Source organism: Etheostoma spectabile, chromosome 5 (genome assembly GCF_008692095.1).
Source record: "Etheostoma spectabile isolate EspeVRDwgs_2016 chromosome 5, UIUC_Espe_1.0, whole genome shotgun sequence".
Taxonomy (NCBI): Eukaryota; Metazoa; Chordata; class Actinopteri; order Perciformes; family Percidae; genus Etheostoma; species Etheostoma spectabile.
In genome coordinates this window covers 18,692,599-18,709,463 of record NC_045737.1, presented here as the reverse complement: position 1 = coordinate 18,709,463, position 16,865 = coordinate 18,692,599, and the positions used below count along the sequence as shown (strand labels likewise).

General features: G+C 39.3%; 2 protein-coding genes across 7 annotated transcripts in view; one reads left to right on the top strand and one right to left on the bottom strand.

Moving 5' to 3' along the window:
- coq2 (coenzyme Q2 4-hydroxybenzoate polyprenyltransferase) overlaps positions 1 to 2,132 on the bottom strand; it is a 6,024-nt gene extending 3,892 nt beyond the window's left edge. The window contains exons 1-2 of one of the 6 annotated variants that reach the window (XM_032515539.1): positions 1,906 to 2,132; positions 825 to 1,198 (exon numbers count right to left, since the gene is read on the bottom strand). In XM_032515539.1, the coding sequence (XP_032371430.1) occupies positions 825 to 1,152 (328 nt within the window). In that variant the 5' untranslated portion in view covers positions 1,153 to 1,198; positions 1,906 to 2,132. Of the gene's footprint in view, positions 1 to 824; positions 1,199 to 1,517; positions 1,530 to 1,789 lie in introns of those variants that run through there. The other 5 variants (XM_032515537.1, XM_032515538.1, XM_032515542.1 and 2 more) reach the window with 5 other exon arrangements.
- A 659-nt stretch (positions 2,133 to 2,791) lies between these two features.
- LOC116689104 (zinc finger protein 462-like) lies at positions 2,792 to 16,704 on the top strand. The gene is given in 13 exon segments (XM_032515448.1): positions 2,792 to 2,911; positions 3,288 to 3,333; positions 3,426 to 8,626; positions 8,729 to 9,018; positions 9,455 to 9,573; positions 10,305 to 10,439; positions 10,581 to 10,824; positions 11,013 to 11,155; positions 11,251 to 11,474; positions 12,731 to 12,750; positions 12,752 to 12,860; positions 12,862 to 13,897; positions 15,894 to 16,704. Coding segments are annotated over 13 exon segments (7,785 nt in total). The 5' UTR covers positions 2,792 to 2,836; the 3' UTR covers positions 16,037 to 16,704.
- The last annotated feature ends 161 nt before the right edge of the window (positions 16,705 to 16,865 follow it).

The window sequence follows — 16,865 nt, the reverse complement described above, 5'->3', positions numbered from 1 at the left end:
TAAAATTTGTTTTGGTTAAAATCCACAAATAGTTGTGATAATAATCATGATCTGAATATTGATCAAAATAATCATGATTACCATTTTGACCATAATTTTGCAGCCCTAGATTAGCATCTGAAAGTCTAAGCAGGAAAATGTGACTTATGTTAAGGACACCTGAAACAAAGCCTTTTACCCACACAGTTTTTGTTTTTAGATTTTTGCACATATCATTATATTGCCATGCATTTGTCCATTGACATTATTGTTGTTTTTCTTATGTTATTTTTCTCGCAATTGCTAATGTTGTGCCATCCACATTAACTTGTACAGCACTTTGGTCAACTCCAGTTGCAGTGGTGGCTTGGGAGGTAGAGTGGTTGTGTATAATAATTAAAAGGTTGATTATTTGATCCTGGCCCCTACAGTCTATATGACAAAGTGTCTTTGGCAAGATACTAAATCCCAAAGTTTGTGTTCAAACTTTTAAAAATACTAGCAGTGTTATTCTAAATTGGACCTTGGAGTGGACATTTAGTTTTTATGTATTTTAGTCTTTTTTCAAGGTTAACCAGACATTTTTAGTTTAATAACTCAACACTGCAGAGGTAGAGAGATAGATCTTATGTTAAATTTAGTTAAGTTGATTTGCACAATAATGCACAGACCATCACACTTTAAGTTTAGACAAAATTATAGTCTGTATATTATTAAATAAGTAGGAATGCATTATTATGGTATTTTGATGCCAATTCAAATATCTTTGATAGCAAATATCAACTTTAATCTTAAAAAAATATACATAGAAATACATGGTTTAAATTAAAAATGAATATACCAACCAATTGGCTTGTCTAGCCTCATCAATCGCAGGTATGGCTGGACAGGCGCTGGTGCTGAATTCACAATTGTAGCAGCTGATAAACTGAAAGATCTTCTCCCATATTGCTGTGTTTGGTGTAGTCTGAGGGGCGGGAAGATAGCACTCTGGCTGTAAAACACTCTTCCTAAAACACTGGGATCTGAGCGGAGACTCACTTCTCTTGTGCTCCCTCCTTCCGTTTGAAGGAAGCTGTTAGACGAGGAGTAAAGACAAGGGTAAGAAACTCCATGGTGAATCCTCCTCAGGACATTCAGAGTTAACCTGCTGGTCAGCTTGACTGGGAGCATGGTGTTTCTCTGAGGTCAGATTATCTTTTTTCCATCATGTCATGCCCTGGAGACAAATAAACACACACACACACACACACACACACACACACACACACACACACACACACACACACACACACAATGGTTTGTCAATGGCTTTTCACAGAGGACAACTTTTCTGTTGCCACAAGCAGTTCTTTTGTGATAGAGTGAATGAGCTTCACGAAAAAACGGAAACGTTCAGGTGTCAGAGAGTTGTGTACCTTTTAGCGGTTTGTGTGCGTGTAACTGCAGCATATGTATATTGTTTATTTCATATTAATTATTACGTATACGTATTGCATATGCACCAACAACCAAGGCAATCTCCTTGTAAGTGTTACTTGGCAATAAATGTCTTTCTGAACTGTTAGCTATTAACTATAATTAGCAGTTGTAATGTAGGCAGTAAGTAGATAAACTCATACTTTAAAAAGGCAAACACTATTACTGTCATGCATTTTATTCAGAATTTATAATGAATATTAGCCACAACCCGTGTCTACTGCTAACCTTAGCTTATTTAGCAGTAACATTAGCTAGTTCAAACGATTTGGTTCAACGCTAACGTGTCTTAAACCGAATATAGTGTAAGGTAACGGTAAAACAAACTTACACTTTAGCTTACAGTAGATACAATGTTAATTTTAAAGGAAACAAACAACTACATAGTTAGTTATGGAGTCCCTGCACTATGGGTCACTACTACACAGATGTATGCCATGGCCGTACTGCTTTAGCTATGCTGTTAGCTCTTCGCCGCTGTCCTGTTATGGTCCGCCGTTCATTGCTCCGGAGGAAACAACGTCAGTACACGGAACCGATGACTGTGGCACACATTAGAGATCGAAGAAAACATGGGCACTATGATATATAGCTATAACTTCTTTTCAGTTAATAACTTCCATAGTCCTCCATAATCTTTTGCTGTCAATATCCTAACGTTATGTTACATGTTATCAATTGTTTTGCTAACAAATTGGTGCACATGCTTACCACTAGGGGTGCTATAATCAACAAAGTTGCAAAAATGTATTCTTTGATACTTTTGTTTATGACACACAAGTAGCCTACATTACGTTGCGTGAAACAATATAAAACCTAAAGGACATGTCACAAGTTGATATATTTAAAAGGAGATACAAGGCAAGCCAATATATTTACAATTATTTATTTATTAAGGCAACGTAATATAACAAGTACTTCCGGTCAAATTTGTCTGTGATTTCACAATAAAGGCACAATTGTTTTGCCTTTTAACATGAGATGCACCAAAAGTGAAACACTACAATTAAGTTCAATGTTAAAAATAATACCAACCTTTGTGTAAAATAAAAGAGAAATTTACATAAAAATAGATCATTTTACACTTTATTTATCTTAGATTTGCACATGTCGTGTCTACGAAATTGAATTGCCGGTACATTTAATTAATGTTAGTTGTTAATTAATCATTAGTAACATTAGTCCTTTCTATGGAATTAAGTGAAGTTGGATTAGCTTCTTCTTTTTTTTTTCTTTTTTTTTGCACAGCTGCAATACTGAAATTTATTGTGAAGGTTATGGGATTTATGACGGAAGTGAAGTAAATCCATCGAAGTTTTGTTATCGAAGCGGAAGCACAAGCCAGAGAGAGTTGTAGTCGCGGGAAAAATGGCGGAACATGGTGGATTCTTCACGTTATCATTACCAGCGATACAAAACGTTGCATTTTAAGCCTCATCCATTGTCTGCATGCGTGAGTAAGTTATATTATTTGTGTGCATTGATTATTTTAGTAAGTTGTATTTGTCCAGTTTTTCCTTCAAATTTGTTGTTAAAAGAGTTCGAGTCAATTTTATCTGTAAAGGGACTGGACTTGCAACGCTACGTCTCCTTCCTTTCCTGTTGAGCATTCCTGACCGATGTCCTTACTTGTTTCTACTGCCATTGCTGTACTGCTGATCAGTTTTTCCTGATGCGTTAGGAGCGCGCAGTGGATCTCTTGTCAATGATTTAAAAAAATCCCTGTTAAACCTCGACAGTGCACTTAACTTTAACACTGTAATGATCAAATATCTGTTACTGGTTTTGTACCTTGAGAAATGCAGTAATTAATACTTTCCATTCTGTAGTTGTGTCACAGCTCTGGGTTAAGAGAGGAATGCAAGATGCAAAAAGGTATTTATCCCAGTCAATTTTCTGACAATGTTTCAATGTAGTGCATGGAATCAAGTTGAGCATTCAACATTATCTCTTATTTACACCCGTAGATTCAATGAACGTTGCCACCTCTGGCCCCATGACACAGAATGAAGTTCTCAATCAAGAGTCTGAAATCAAGTCTTTCAGGTGTAGTCACTGTACACTCCTCTTCAAATCTAAGGTCTACCTTTTTGAACACCTCCACCAGGTGCATGGCTTTGACGTAGATTCTGCTCTCCGAGATGTTGGCTTAAAATACCCTGGGTCTAACAAAGCCAACACTGAAAACCTTTGCAACAGTTCAGGACATAATTTTGAATGCCAGCACTGTGATTTTACAGCTTGTAGCCTGGACACTTTAAACCAACATGAGAAACAATGTAACAAAAATGTTGAAGATCAGAACATAATTGGAAATCTAATTATTTCTGAAAACCCAGAGACCGACAAAAATGTCATTTCATCAAACCAGCACAGTGAAACCGCAGGAGCAAAAGAGATTTCCTCCATTTTTTCAGTTATGTCTACCTCAAACTCTAAATGCAAACTTAACTCCTCAAAAGATCTGAAAACATACAAGAGGCCCTTGCAAACCATTACCAAGTACTTTGCAGCAGCATCTGGATCAAATGGGAAGTTAGCCGATGACACAAAGCTTCTAGACAGCTCCAAAGGAACCATACTTTTGCAAGAATCTCCATCAAGCCCCAGCCCAAACAGTAGCGGTGTCTTTAAAGTCACTGCCAAACACAACATGATTGATACTGGTGTTTCTCATCGGTTTTTGCTAAATGATCACTTGTTGAATTCTGACAGGAGATCACCAAAGCCCAAGGAACAATCCATTGAAACAGTTCCTGACAATGTTGTCAAAAGGACCAACAAGGAAAGCTCAAAACCTCCTCCTGCTAAAAAAGCAAAGTCAGTCAAAAATGAGACAAAGCTCCCAGAGGACGCAAACGCAAGAAAACAACGATTGTCAAGCAACCCAGAGTTTTCATTTGAAGTTAGCGAAGATGAAGGAGAAAACAAGCTTTGTCTTGTCAATGGAAACACGGAAAGCACAAAGGTTTATTTTTGTAAGCACTGTGACTACAGTGATATGGAAATCCCATGCGTGTCTACCCATTATCAGAACAAACACCCTTATGTAAGATATAACGCTGCTTACATTCAGGATCCAAGTGATGAGAGTGCTACCTTTCGTTGTCTGCAGTGTCCAGTGGAGTTTGTAAGTGAAGCTTTCCTAAAGAGACACTACACTGAAAATCATCCAGAGGCCCTAAATGTATTCACACTACTATCACGTGAACTTAGTTTGGTTTTCAAATGTTTTGTTTGTACGTTTACCACCAATGTATTGAAGGCTTTGAAAGAACATTACAAGGAAAATCATCCAACGCATAAAGTGGATAATTCCTTAATGTACTGCAGATATTCGGTGACTGGATGCCAAAAGGGATCATCTCAGTCAAATATGTGTGACAAACCACCCAGTCCAGAAAGACAAGGAGGTATTTCTCCTGAGAGGGCCTGCACACCATCTAAGGAAGTCCAAAATGCACCCTCACCCCAACATTCCACCTCCCCGGGAGCAAACGTGGCCTTGTATCATTGCAATAACTGCAATTTTAGTCACAAGTCAGTTGTTGTCATGCATGTCCACTACCAAAAAAACCACCCAGGTGAAGAAGTCACAATAGACAAAATCAAACAGTCATCTTGTGTCCCATCACATAGAACATCACAGATTATGCCAGTCAAGTCTCCAAACTCTGTGAAAATAACAGAAAAATCTGCACCTCAAACGAAAAGCTCAGATTTTTTTAAGAAAACAAAAGAAAAAGGTGAGCTGTCACAGTGGAAACAAGCAACAGAAGCTTCTAAGACTCATTCAGAGTCTCCTAAAACTAAGAAAGTGGAATGTGCAACAAAACATAAAAACAACATAGAAACAGAAACAGAGTCTCCTGAAACTAAGAAAGTGGAATCTGCAAAAGACCAAAGTAAAAAGAAGAAGTTGCCTACCAAACACAACAGGCAAGTATCTGCTAGAATGGACGGTTCATTCTGCAGTTCAACGGCTAAATTGTTTTACTGTCAGTTTTGCAGTTATTCAAGTACCAAAATCAAAAGTGTTATTGGTCATCATAATGCAAAACATGCTATGCATGCACTAACAAGTATTAAAGAGATCTTAATGTATAGTGCTGAGGTGCAGAAAAAGAAACTTAAAAGTGAAGCTGAGGCCTCAGCAAGTACTACGTCTTCTGATTCTAAAACTAATAAACATGATGTATATAGTGAAAAAAAGCTTCAACATGAAGAGGATAAGGCAGAAAATGCTTTGGTGATGAAGTGTAATGATTATGCATGTGCAGAAAACTTGTTTTACTGCCAAAAGTGCAACTATGGAAATCCAGCTGTAATTGGAGTAGTGAGCCATCAAAACCAAGTTCACAGAGACCTTCTTTACAGCAGGGAAAGTATTATTGAACATACAGCTTTGATTCGTGATGAAATTGAAAAATCTAAAACTCAACCAAAGGAGTTATCTTTTTCTACGCGCCTACCTCTTCCTCTTATGAATGAGGGTGATGAAGATATGCTTTTCTGCCACTTTTGCAACTATAGACAGAGGACTATGGACTACATATTGCGGCATTACAGCAAAAAACATCGTGGATTTGTGGTTAATGGCGAACAAGTCCGTCAGTATACCTCTATGGTTCATGAGAAGACCCAGAAATTGCACCTACATACAACTGGAAAACAACTTAATGTCAACCATACATCCCTATGGGGAACGGGAAAAGAAAAAACAAAGAAGCATGGCAAATCCTTCTTAGCATCCCCCTCAATGACAGCCTCACAAACACAGAGGATTCTTCAGTGCTATAGATGCCCATACCGCACTCCATATGTAAATGTTTTAAAGAGGCATATATGGAAAATCCACAAGGCAAATCGCTCAGTGACCGATGTTTTAAGAATGTGTTTCAAACAAGGAACTTTAAAGGCAGGGTATCACTGTGACACATGTGCTTTTTCTCACAAAGAAGCAGCAGCAGTCTATAAACACTATCAGGCACAACACCCAGGACGTAGACCAAGCCTTGAGTATGTGAATACTCGGTTGTACGTTGGCTCTGATACAGGTCCTCCTGAAACGAAGAAACCTCGAATAAAACACAGCGTTGGAATTAGTGATAGTGATGGCACTGATGGCAGCTTGTCATCTCAAAGATCTGGACTAAATGAAACCAAGACCTATTCGTGCAGAGCATGTTCATTTAAAGATAGCTCCATGTCAGCCATCGTACGCCACTATCATGCTGTTCATCCGTGGTCTGTGAAAGAAGACGGCTCTGTCCTGAATGTCATCAAGAGGAAGAGATCAAGTGCAAACAGGCAGGTGGAACACCACAATGAAATGCCTGGCTCATTTGAATCCTACCAAGAGCCCCTGGAATTTGACATGTCATCTGGTTCTCCTAAAGCAACGGCGTCCTCCGCAATGCTCTGGTGCCCTTTCTGTCCTGCAAGGTTTCACAACCAGCACGGTCTCAACGTCCACTGTGGAATTAAACACCATGAAGCTGTATCGGAAAATTCAGAACAACAGCAAGAGCAAGTCCAAGCACGCATGCATGTCTTTAAGTGTCCACATTGTACCTACATAAATACCCGTCATCAAGGAATTCTCACTCACTGCCAGATGAAACATCCCACCCTCGCATCCAGGGCGGACAGTCATCACGTGGGTGAAGCGCATTTAAACAACTCGGGTGACTGTTTGAAAATGAATAGCTCTGGTGGCAATTTGAGACTTGGTGGCTACATGTGTGAAACTTGCCCACAAATCTGTGCAACGCAGGAGAAGCTGAACAAGCACTGCAAGAAGGACCATAGTGAGACTGTGGCAAAAACTGTTCCAAACACACTGAAACCTGCGCCTAAACCATTGGCTCTGTGTACAATGAAACAACATAAGACCCTAAGCAAAAGGGGATCAGTATCGCAGGCTTCTTTTTTAAGGAAGAATATAAATGCAGCAGTTATGTGCCAGCACTGCTCTTATAGGTGCACCACACAAATTGCGCTTGGTCGACACTTGCAGGTTCACCACAAGAATGTATCTGTTTCAGTGGTTAAGGATGGTGTGTACAAGTGTGTCCTGTGTTGTAAATATTATTTTAAGAAAAAACGACTTGGAAGCCATTATATTAAGAAACATGGAAAGGACAGCTTCTTGAAATATTATGCACCAGTATACAAGCAGGCTCATGAGAGGCAAACGAAAAACAATAGTGAGACATGTAAATCTAGCACGACAGCGGAAAACAAAAAATTACTAGTCTACAAGTGTCCAAGTTGTCCCTATGTTAATGCAAGCTACCATGGCATACTCACTCACTGCCAAATGAGGCACCCAGACGTCATAGCCAGGGCAGATCAACTTCAAACAGATGAAATACTTGTAACCAACATGGTTAAGTGTTCAATTGGAAAAGCTTCTAATGAACGAGGTTACATGTGTAAAATATGTCCACTAATTTATGCATCATTGAAGAAACTGAAAATCCACTGTGACAGGGACCATGATCAGGCTCAGGCAGCAGCTTCGGAACATTCAGCTGACATTGAAACTGAGAAACAACCTGATCACAGCTGTCAGGGCTCCGCATTGGAGGCTTTAAAAAGCAAAACCTCAGCAGTGAGCGCCACAGAAATCAGAGCCGGAAACCAGTTGTGCACTCCAGACCCGCTTTCAGTACAGAACAAGCAAACGTTGTACAAATGCCACATTTGTACTTATAAAGGATTCTTCCGCAGATACTTGCAAAGTCACTACAAAAAGGCTCACAGACTGGACCCATTTACCATTTACAAGCTGCTCGAGAAGTACAACAAACGCAAACGCTGTAGTCCCAGCAAACTGCCTGAAGCTGAAGCTGAGGAAAGTGCACCCATCCAATGCAGGAAGTGTCCAGAGTTGAGGTTTGACTCTTCCAGGCTTCTTGCGGCCCACTACAGTATTTTTCACAGCTCAGATAGCATACTGGACTTCATTGTGTTATCACAAGGATTGAGGAAGGGTAGTACAGGTCTTTACAGGTGTACCCACTGCAACAAACAAATGAATGGAATCAGAAAGCTGTGGTATCACCTGGATTGCCACAGAGAGAGTGAGAAAAGGAGGACAAAGGCTGCAAAGACAACAGCATCACTGGTCACTACGACAGCACCAGAGACCCAATTCATCAAAGTATGTTGACTCTGCCAATAGTTTTTTCAAAAATGTACACTTTTGATAATGTTCTACATGGCTTAGCTACTTTGTTGACTATTGCTGTGTTTCATATTCCAGGACTGTGGGCAAGACAAACTTCTCACGTTTGAAACTGTGGCGGAACTGGCCAAGTGGAATGCGGCACAAGTCGAGACCTTAACTTTGCCACCAAGTCCTCTGTCGTCACCTTCGAAACCCACTGATGTAGAACAACCACAGCTGGAATCGAGAGAAGTCAAGCACGCTTGCAAACGTTGTAGACGGACATTCAAGTCCCTGAAAGGTTTGCGTTTGCATGAGCGCAGCCATGCAGCTGTGGCAGCCATCCAGAAGCTGAACAATCTGCCTACCTCAGTATTAAAGCACAAGTAAGAAGAAACATTTTTGGGTTTAAGTTAGGTATTGGGTCAAAAGAAAAATGCAGAGTCAGTCCGCATTTAGCGGTGGCAAAAAATGTGGTCCCTCATTGCTTAATACTGTTCTTTACAATGCACACCATTGAAAATAAAAGTCCCAAATTAGTTTATGTAAAAAAAACTTTTATAATTGCTATTTGGGTTGGCACATACATAAATGAGAGCTCTTCATGTGGCTTCCTTTGCACATATTCAAATAGCTTTACATAGCTAATTAATACTTTATTAAAGATACTTTTACAGTATTATTAGTACAATTGGGTATTTAGTTAAACATACATTACACAATTTGATGTCCTTTTTGTCCAGAATCATCAATTTTTATTTGGTTAGTAATGAGCTAACTGTGATCTGACTGAATGTTTTGTTTTTGTCATAATCTCAACAGCATCAACAAATACGTCCTGTACAAAGCTGGGACTATAAAGCCTTTCCGATGTAGCTTCTGTTCCTATCGGACAGCCGTCATGGGCCTGTGGAGGAGTCATTTTATGAGAACACATCAAGGTAAGTAACTTGTATATAACACACTATTACGTAATTCAAGAAATTGGTGATAATATGTTACTATATTGGATTTTTTAGCTGCTGACATATCTGATCACCAATTATATATTAATTTGTCAGCAATACAAGAACATCCTGGCATACACGGTGTTTTAAAAATTAGCTGTTACTGCTACACACTTCCCCAATATTCTATCAATCAGGGTAAGCTGCCTTTTTAGAAACACTTCTAAGACAGTTTAACTGACCACTAATTACATCCTCCAAAATGACCACACAGTGGAGCCATGCTGCTCTTAAACACTAAACATTATGATCCTTTTTTAAAGGTAGGATTTATTGCAGGGCTGTTGTATTGGACGAGATTGATTTTAGCCAGGTGGATCTAATAAACTGTCACCCAAGTGTAGATTGAATCTGTTGTATCACCCAGGCATTATTTCTGCTCACTGATTTTGATCAGGAGGATTTTCTAATAAGGACATCCAGCCAAATCTTGTTAAATATGGGCTGTTGCAGTCATATTGTTCTCCCACTTGGAATGGTTTTCTTTTTTGAAGAATTGCCAACATACAAAAGTTGTGGGTATTACGTATTCTCTGTTGTGCCAACTATAATGCTTTACCCAAGTTTTGGAATTTACCAGACTGTAGCCCGTTAAGCACTTGTATTGTGATATTGAAAGTTGTTCTGTCTTTCCTCCCATGTTCGAACCATTGCTGAATGCTCAGATGTGATTTCGGATCATGATGAGACTGACAACCAAGATGACGAGAGTACTCAGAGGGACGACAAGGAGCTCTTCAGCTCATCAGAGGATTTAAACAATTGGCCTGAACCTGATGAAGAACCTGAAATAACTGAAAGCAAGTCATCCCTATTATGTCCTATAAATCGTAATGTTTTTAACTGTCAAAATATATATTTAATACACACTTTTGCAATAAGGCCTAAACAGTGAATTGTACTTTTTGTAAACAAATGTGTAATTGATTGTACTTTGACAGAATCGCTGTACTTGGAGCCCCCAGATGTGCAGCGACAGTTGGACCACTATAACATGGTGGCACAGGCTGATGCCTCGTCTCAATCAAATGTGCTAGAAACCAAGTTACCTGACAGCAGACTTCTTCGATGTGAGTTATGCAATTTCAGTACTGGATACCTGTCTAGTATGCGACGACACTACCTAAATCGCCATGGAAAGAAGATCCTCAGGTGTAAGGACTGCGACTTTTTCACAGGTTTAAGGTAAGTTACCATTATTATTATGCAACCAGTATTTTTCTCTGCATAAAACGGGATGATTTTTCAACATATGAACTACTGTAAATGTTTTTTTTTTCCTACTTTTAACAAACTTTTAATTAACCCACCTATTATTGTTATGCAAAAGTTGTCTCCAAACACTTGCCACTTGTTTATCTTGCCTTTATTAGGAAAACCCTGGAAATGCACATGGAGACAGGGCACTCTACATGCCAGTCAGAACCCACTCAACAGAAGGACCTCCGCTGCCCTTTCTGCCTCTACCAGACCAAGAACAAGAATAACATGATCGATCACATCGTCTTGCATCGCGGTAGGTACTTGACAAGATTCGGTGTTCCCCACCCACTCATATTCTAATCTTTCCCATTATGTTCAGTGTTTTTGTTTTTTGTTTATTTTTTTCAGAGGAACGGGTTGTGCCAATAGAGGTGCGTCGCTCGAAGCTGTCACGTTACCTTCAAGGCATCGTTTTTCGTTGTCACAAATGCACTTTCACAAGCGGAAGGGCTGACAACCTACGTTTGCACATGACGAGGCATGATGACATCAAACCCTACAAATGTCGGCTGTGCTACTTCGACTGCACTCGGCTGAGCAACTTGGAGGCACACCTGAGTGATAAGCATCAGGTAAGGATTTGTTACTAAACCCCTCTATGCATTACTGGAATTCCTTTTGTGTTTGACAGAATTGTAAATGATCCACTTTCAATGTACTTGAATTTGGAAAAAGTAAAGGGAATCACAGACACTTTTATTTCACACTTCAGTAGCCATAATAAAAACAATTTTAGAGAATAAAGTATTGCTGGGGTTGACCCCGGAGACCCTATTTAACCACACACAAGGTGTTGCTGCTGCAAGGTTTGTGTCTGCATGTCGAGCATTGCAAATCTTGTCAAGTCAATTTTATTTGTATGGCTTAATCGCACAAATATTCCAAAAGGGCTTCACAATCTGCACTACATATTCTACCCTCTGCCCTTAGACCCTAAAATTGAATGAGGAAAAACTCTCCAAAAAGAAACTTTAAAAGGGAAATAAAATATGAAAACCTCAGGAAGAACAACTGTGGAGGGATCCTACTCGTGGAGTAGGTAGAGAGACCACAATGGTTCCTGTTCCTCTGAAAGCACTAACGTCAGAGCAGGGACTAGTGGTGGTTTGTCTGGTCTAAGAACAGGTCCCTGATTTTAAAAGGTCCCATGGCATGAAAATTTAATTTTCAGGTTTGTTAAGATTTATGTTTTCCCCCAGCCTGCTTAAGGTCCCCCAGTGGCTAGAAATGGTGATAGGTGTAAACCGAGCCTTGGGTCTCCTGCTCTGCCTTTGAGAAAATAAAAGCTCAGATGGGCCAATCTGTAACCTCCCCTTTCTCTGCTTTGCCTACGAAGAGAATTTGGCCACACCCACAGCCTCCACCTTGCCCCTCCCCCTCCTCAAAAGCTACAGGCTCAGAAATACAATACATACTAAGGAAAGCTCATTGTGGGACTGACTCTAGTGGCTGTAATTCTGAACCAAAGCTGAATTTGCGTGAAGAGGACTTTCAGATCAATTATTAGGGGACCACTAAGGTGGTGTGTGTGTGTGTGTGTGTGTGTGTGTGGTGTGTGTGGGTGTGTGTGGTGGTGTTGTGTGGTGGGTGTGTGTGGTGTTGTGTGTGGGTGTGTTGTGTGTGTGTTGTGTGTGTGTGTGTGTGTGTGTGTGTGTGTGTGTGTGTGTGTGTGTGTGTGTGTGTGTGTGTGTGTGTGTGTGTAAAAGCATCCAAAGAGCAACATGTCATGGGACCTTTTAAGGAAATGGTTCCATTGCCCATGGAAACGTTTTCTGCACTTGAAATGGGCTGTATGGGTATTGTACATTTTTGTTTTTCTTTTGTGCAGGTTCTGAGGAACATGAGCTTGTGGGTCGGTCAGTCTTGAACAGCTACAAGCAAGGGTTGATAGGATGCCGGTAGAGGAACATTCGCCTAACTTGGAGCACCACTACAATGTCAGTGAAGATGTAGAAACTCGAAGAGTTTGTCACAGACTGTGATAAAGTTCCTCATGAGACACAAGCTCAGAACCTGGCAGAAAATAACACGAGGGAGAAAATTACACTACAGAGCATGAAAGCATATCCGAAGAAAGGCCAGGACAAAAGGAAAGAAGAAAGCCCTGCCAAGAGTTCTGTGTTGGACTTTCAGTATGAAAACACAAAACCAAATACTTCTGTCCAAGCGCATGAGCAAGAACAATATGTTGTGGTCTTACCAGCACAACCAGATATTGAGGACAGCAGCATAACGTTCACACGACAAAAGGTGGAGGCAGCTGAGGAGAGCTCACCAACATTTGGTAAAATAACTGAAAAAGTACAGGCCCACAAGCTACTCGATAATAATCTTGAGCTTAAAATGTTGAACATTGAGGCTAGGGTAGAAGACGATATAGTTCGTAATATCCGACTGCTGGATGAGGATGGCAACATCAACATCACACACAAGAAGGCCGATTGGGATAGAACCGTTAAGACAGAGGACATCGAGACTGAGGTTGTAGGTAATGTTCAAAATGAGATGATATTACTGGATGAAAAGGGCAGCATCACTTTGGCCCACAACCCAAGAAATCGTGTTTGTACGGAGGTAATTTCAGCCTTTGTAAAGAAAGAACATATACAGGCAAATAACAGCAGGGCGCAAGAAAGTTTTACAGTTAAAAGGCATTTGCCAACCCCTCCGCCCACCTGTGAACTACATATGATATGGCATAAGGAGAGCTTAGATGTCTCGTTAACAAACTGCAAAAAAGAACAACTACACAATGTGATAGTCAGTAAGGAGGTAAGAGACCCCAATCAAGAAATGCCTGTACTTGAGAACGAGTATCTCAAAGAAGAAATGCAGCCTCATGCTTGTAGCAAAATGGAAGATTCAATTGATCATCTAAAGCGACATCAGGACAAAGAAGATGAGATGATCACTGAAGACGATGAGAACAGATGCCCAAATCAGAAACATGAGGGTGACGTGATGAAGGAAGCTGTAAATTCACATGTGCCCGAAGGTAAGATACTAAATTGATCCCAATTAGGCTAAAGAAATGCACAGCAGAGGGCAACAGGTCAAACACACAACAGTGTTTTTGCCTGCCCTCCAGTGATGTCTTGACACAATGTTCAAAATGAACAACAAAAAATCACAACACTTAGAGGCCAATATGATGTCATCAGATTGCTGGTTTTGTCTGCCCAACATTCCAAAGATATTTTGTTTACAATTGTGTCAAAAAGAAAAAAACAGTGGAAGAGCAGGAACTCTTCAGTAGGGTTTTTTGTTGTTGTTGCTTGGATAGTGACTGAAACAATGAATTGATTATCAAAATAGTTGCAAAATGATTTATTGTTGGTATCAACTCCCGAAAAAAGAAGCACTTTAACTCCCGGTATCAATGAACATACCGTCCAACATACCAGAACGACTTCTTACATCTGTGTGACGCGTCTAGTGTGTGATATACGTTGTTTGACATGCCTTAAATGATAGAATCTAATTGTATGTAGTATCTTTACACACATGAAACAAACTACTGCATTCCTGCATACAGTAAATGCATTGACAGTCAGGTCAATTTCATAAGATTTCTAGTTTCTCTATTTTTTGGAAAGGGGAACACTTATAGAAGACGTCAAACTATATGGCTTTTCCTGTGGCCGATGCCGATCTTTAAAAATCAGGGCCTGCCGATAAATGCTGCTGATTTATTTTGGCCGGTATGCGCTTGGTTTTAAACCTCTATTTGAAAGATAAAATGTAACACTAATAATTAAGATACACAAAATTTCTCCACAAAAACAGTTATTGAACACTTCACCAATCTGCACTTGTATACTTAAATTTAAAATGTATAATGTAAAAACATAGTGTATAAATAATGTATAAAAATATTTTAAAAAAACAGGTAAGAAAATAAACTTTGTCGAATAAAAAATAAAGTTTAGTACACTTACTGTAGGAGCATTAATCAAACTTCCGAGAACACAAATCTCCAAACTTTAACAAATGAAATAAATGAACAATTTTAACAATAGTAGTGCTGCACACAGTAGCAACCAGCAGGAGTTCTTTATTTAGTTCTGAAGAAAGGGTAACACAAAAAATCTTAGTGGATCTTCACTTCTGCCCTAAATAATAATATTAAAAAAATAAATTGTCGACCTCTAACTAATAGCATCACACAGTTACTGATTTACTTTTACCTCAGTTGTAAATGTGCTTACATTTAACTAACTTAACTAATTGTATTTATTTATTTTTTTTAAGATTATTTTGGGGGGAATTTTTAGGCCTTTTTTTTTTTTACAGGACAACTGAAGACATGAAAGGGGAGAGAGACGGGGGATGACATTCAATTCAATTTTATTCATAGTATCAATTCATAACAAGAGTTATCTCAAGACACTATACAGATAGACCACACTCCAGAATTTACAAGGACCCAACAGTTCTAATAGTTTCCTCCAGAGCAAGCAACAGTGCGACAGTGGCGAGGAAAAACTTCCTTTTAGGCAGAAACCTCGGTCAGACCCAGGCTCTTGGTAGGCGGCGTCTGACGGGCCGGTTGGGGTTAGAATGAAGAGTGGCAATAACAAAAATAGAAAAAAGGCTGCAAAGGGCCGCAGGTCGGAGTCGAACCCCGGCCTGCTGCCTCGAGGAGTAAACCTCTACATATGGGCTCTACCAACTGAGCTATCCGGGCACCCGGTTATTTTAATGTTTGGCATTAAAGCTTTATTTCACAGGGCCACTTAACACCAGTGGCATCACCATATAGAAAGCACACAGGACAAAAGCCCCATTTTGATCAATGCCATGTTTTTTTTCTTCTTGTTTTTCTCCATTTGGTATTGTGGTAAATTGAATATTTTTGAGATGTTTTACTGTCAAACGTCAAAAACAAGCAGTTTGAAGATGTCGTCTTTGCCTCCTAGAAATTGTTATTGCCATTTCTCAATATTTCCTGAAAATGATTTGAGCCTGAATTAATTTCCCATGTTCTCCAGGTGCACTCACAGTCACGGATGGGGCAGGGGAAGACCTGTGCCCAGCAACTATTGAAGACCAGCTGTTTACCTGTGAGCTTTGTGGACGAAACCTCATTAACAAGTCTGAACTGCAGCGTCACATCATGCGACATGGAATATAAAGTTTTTCTTTATGTTGTGGATGGGTTTTTGGTGTGGGATGGGAAGCTAGATTTGACTTTTTAATAAACAGTCCTCTTCTCTCCAACTCTGAACTCTGAACTCTGTAAATCTGGACAACCTGGTTACAAACATTTTTCCTGTTTTGTAGATTTTAAACTTTTTCTAATAAAACGTTTTTATTGTGCAGCTGCTATATGTAGGATTTGTTGTGTTCAGCAAGTAAGCAAATACAACTTTAGAGTCGAGATGGTTGATCTTATTTAGATTTTGTCTTGTTTAAAGATCATGTATGTTCATGGATAACTAATGCAAAGATCCTCATTTTTTCTATTCCTGTTTTGTAAAAGGATATATTAATCATTCATACTGTAAAACATGCAAAGAACTTAAGTCTTGATATATACATACATATGTATAGACTAACCAGCCCTAAACCAACCTCAAAACCACTTTACATGGAAATACTTCTGCTGCCTTCAGGTACTGTTGGGTATTTGATAACAAATTGTTGTGTACTTTGCCAGTGAGCAAGTTAACCGTTTCACTAGTACAAAAATAAGGCATTTGTTTATTATTCCATGTAAAATAATGAACTGTTTCCGTTCATCTTTTTTTTTTTAATTTATAATTTACTTTCATTGTAAATAAACTGAAAGTGTGATTGATAGAATGTGCCTTTTCCTGTGATCATTCTGCTGATAAGACTGTTACACTGTATAAACTATTTCACAGCGAGCAACCGCAAAGAACACAACATATATTATCACAATGTTAAATAAGTCCTCGCTACTGTAGAACTATTTTTTTGTTTAGTTTTACTATTAAAAG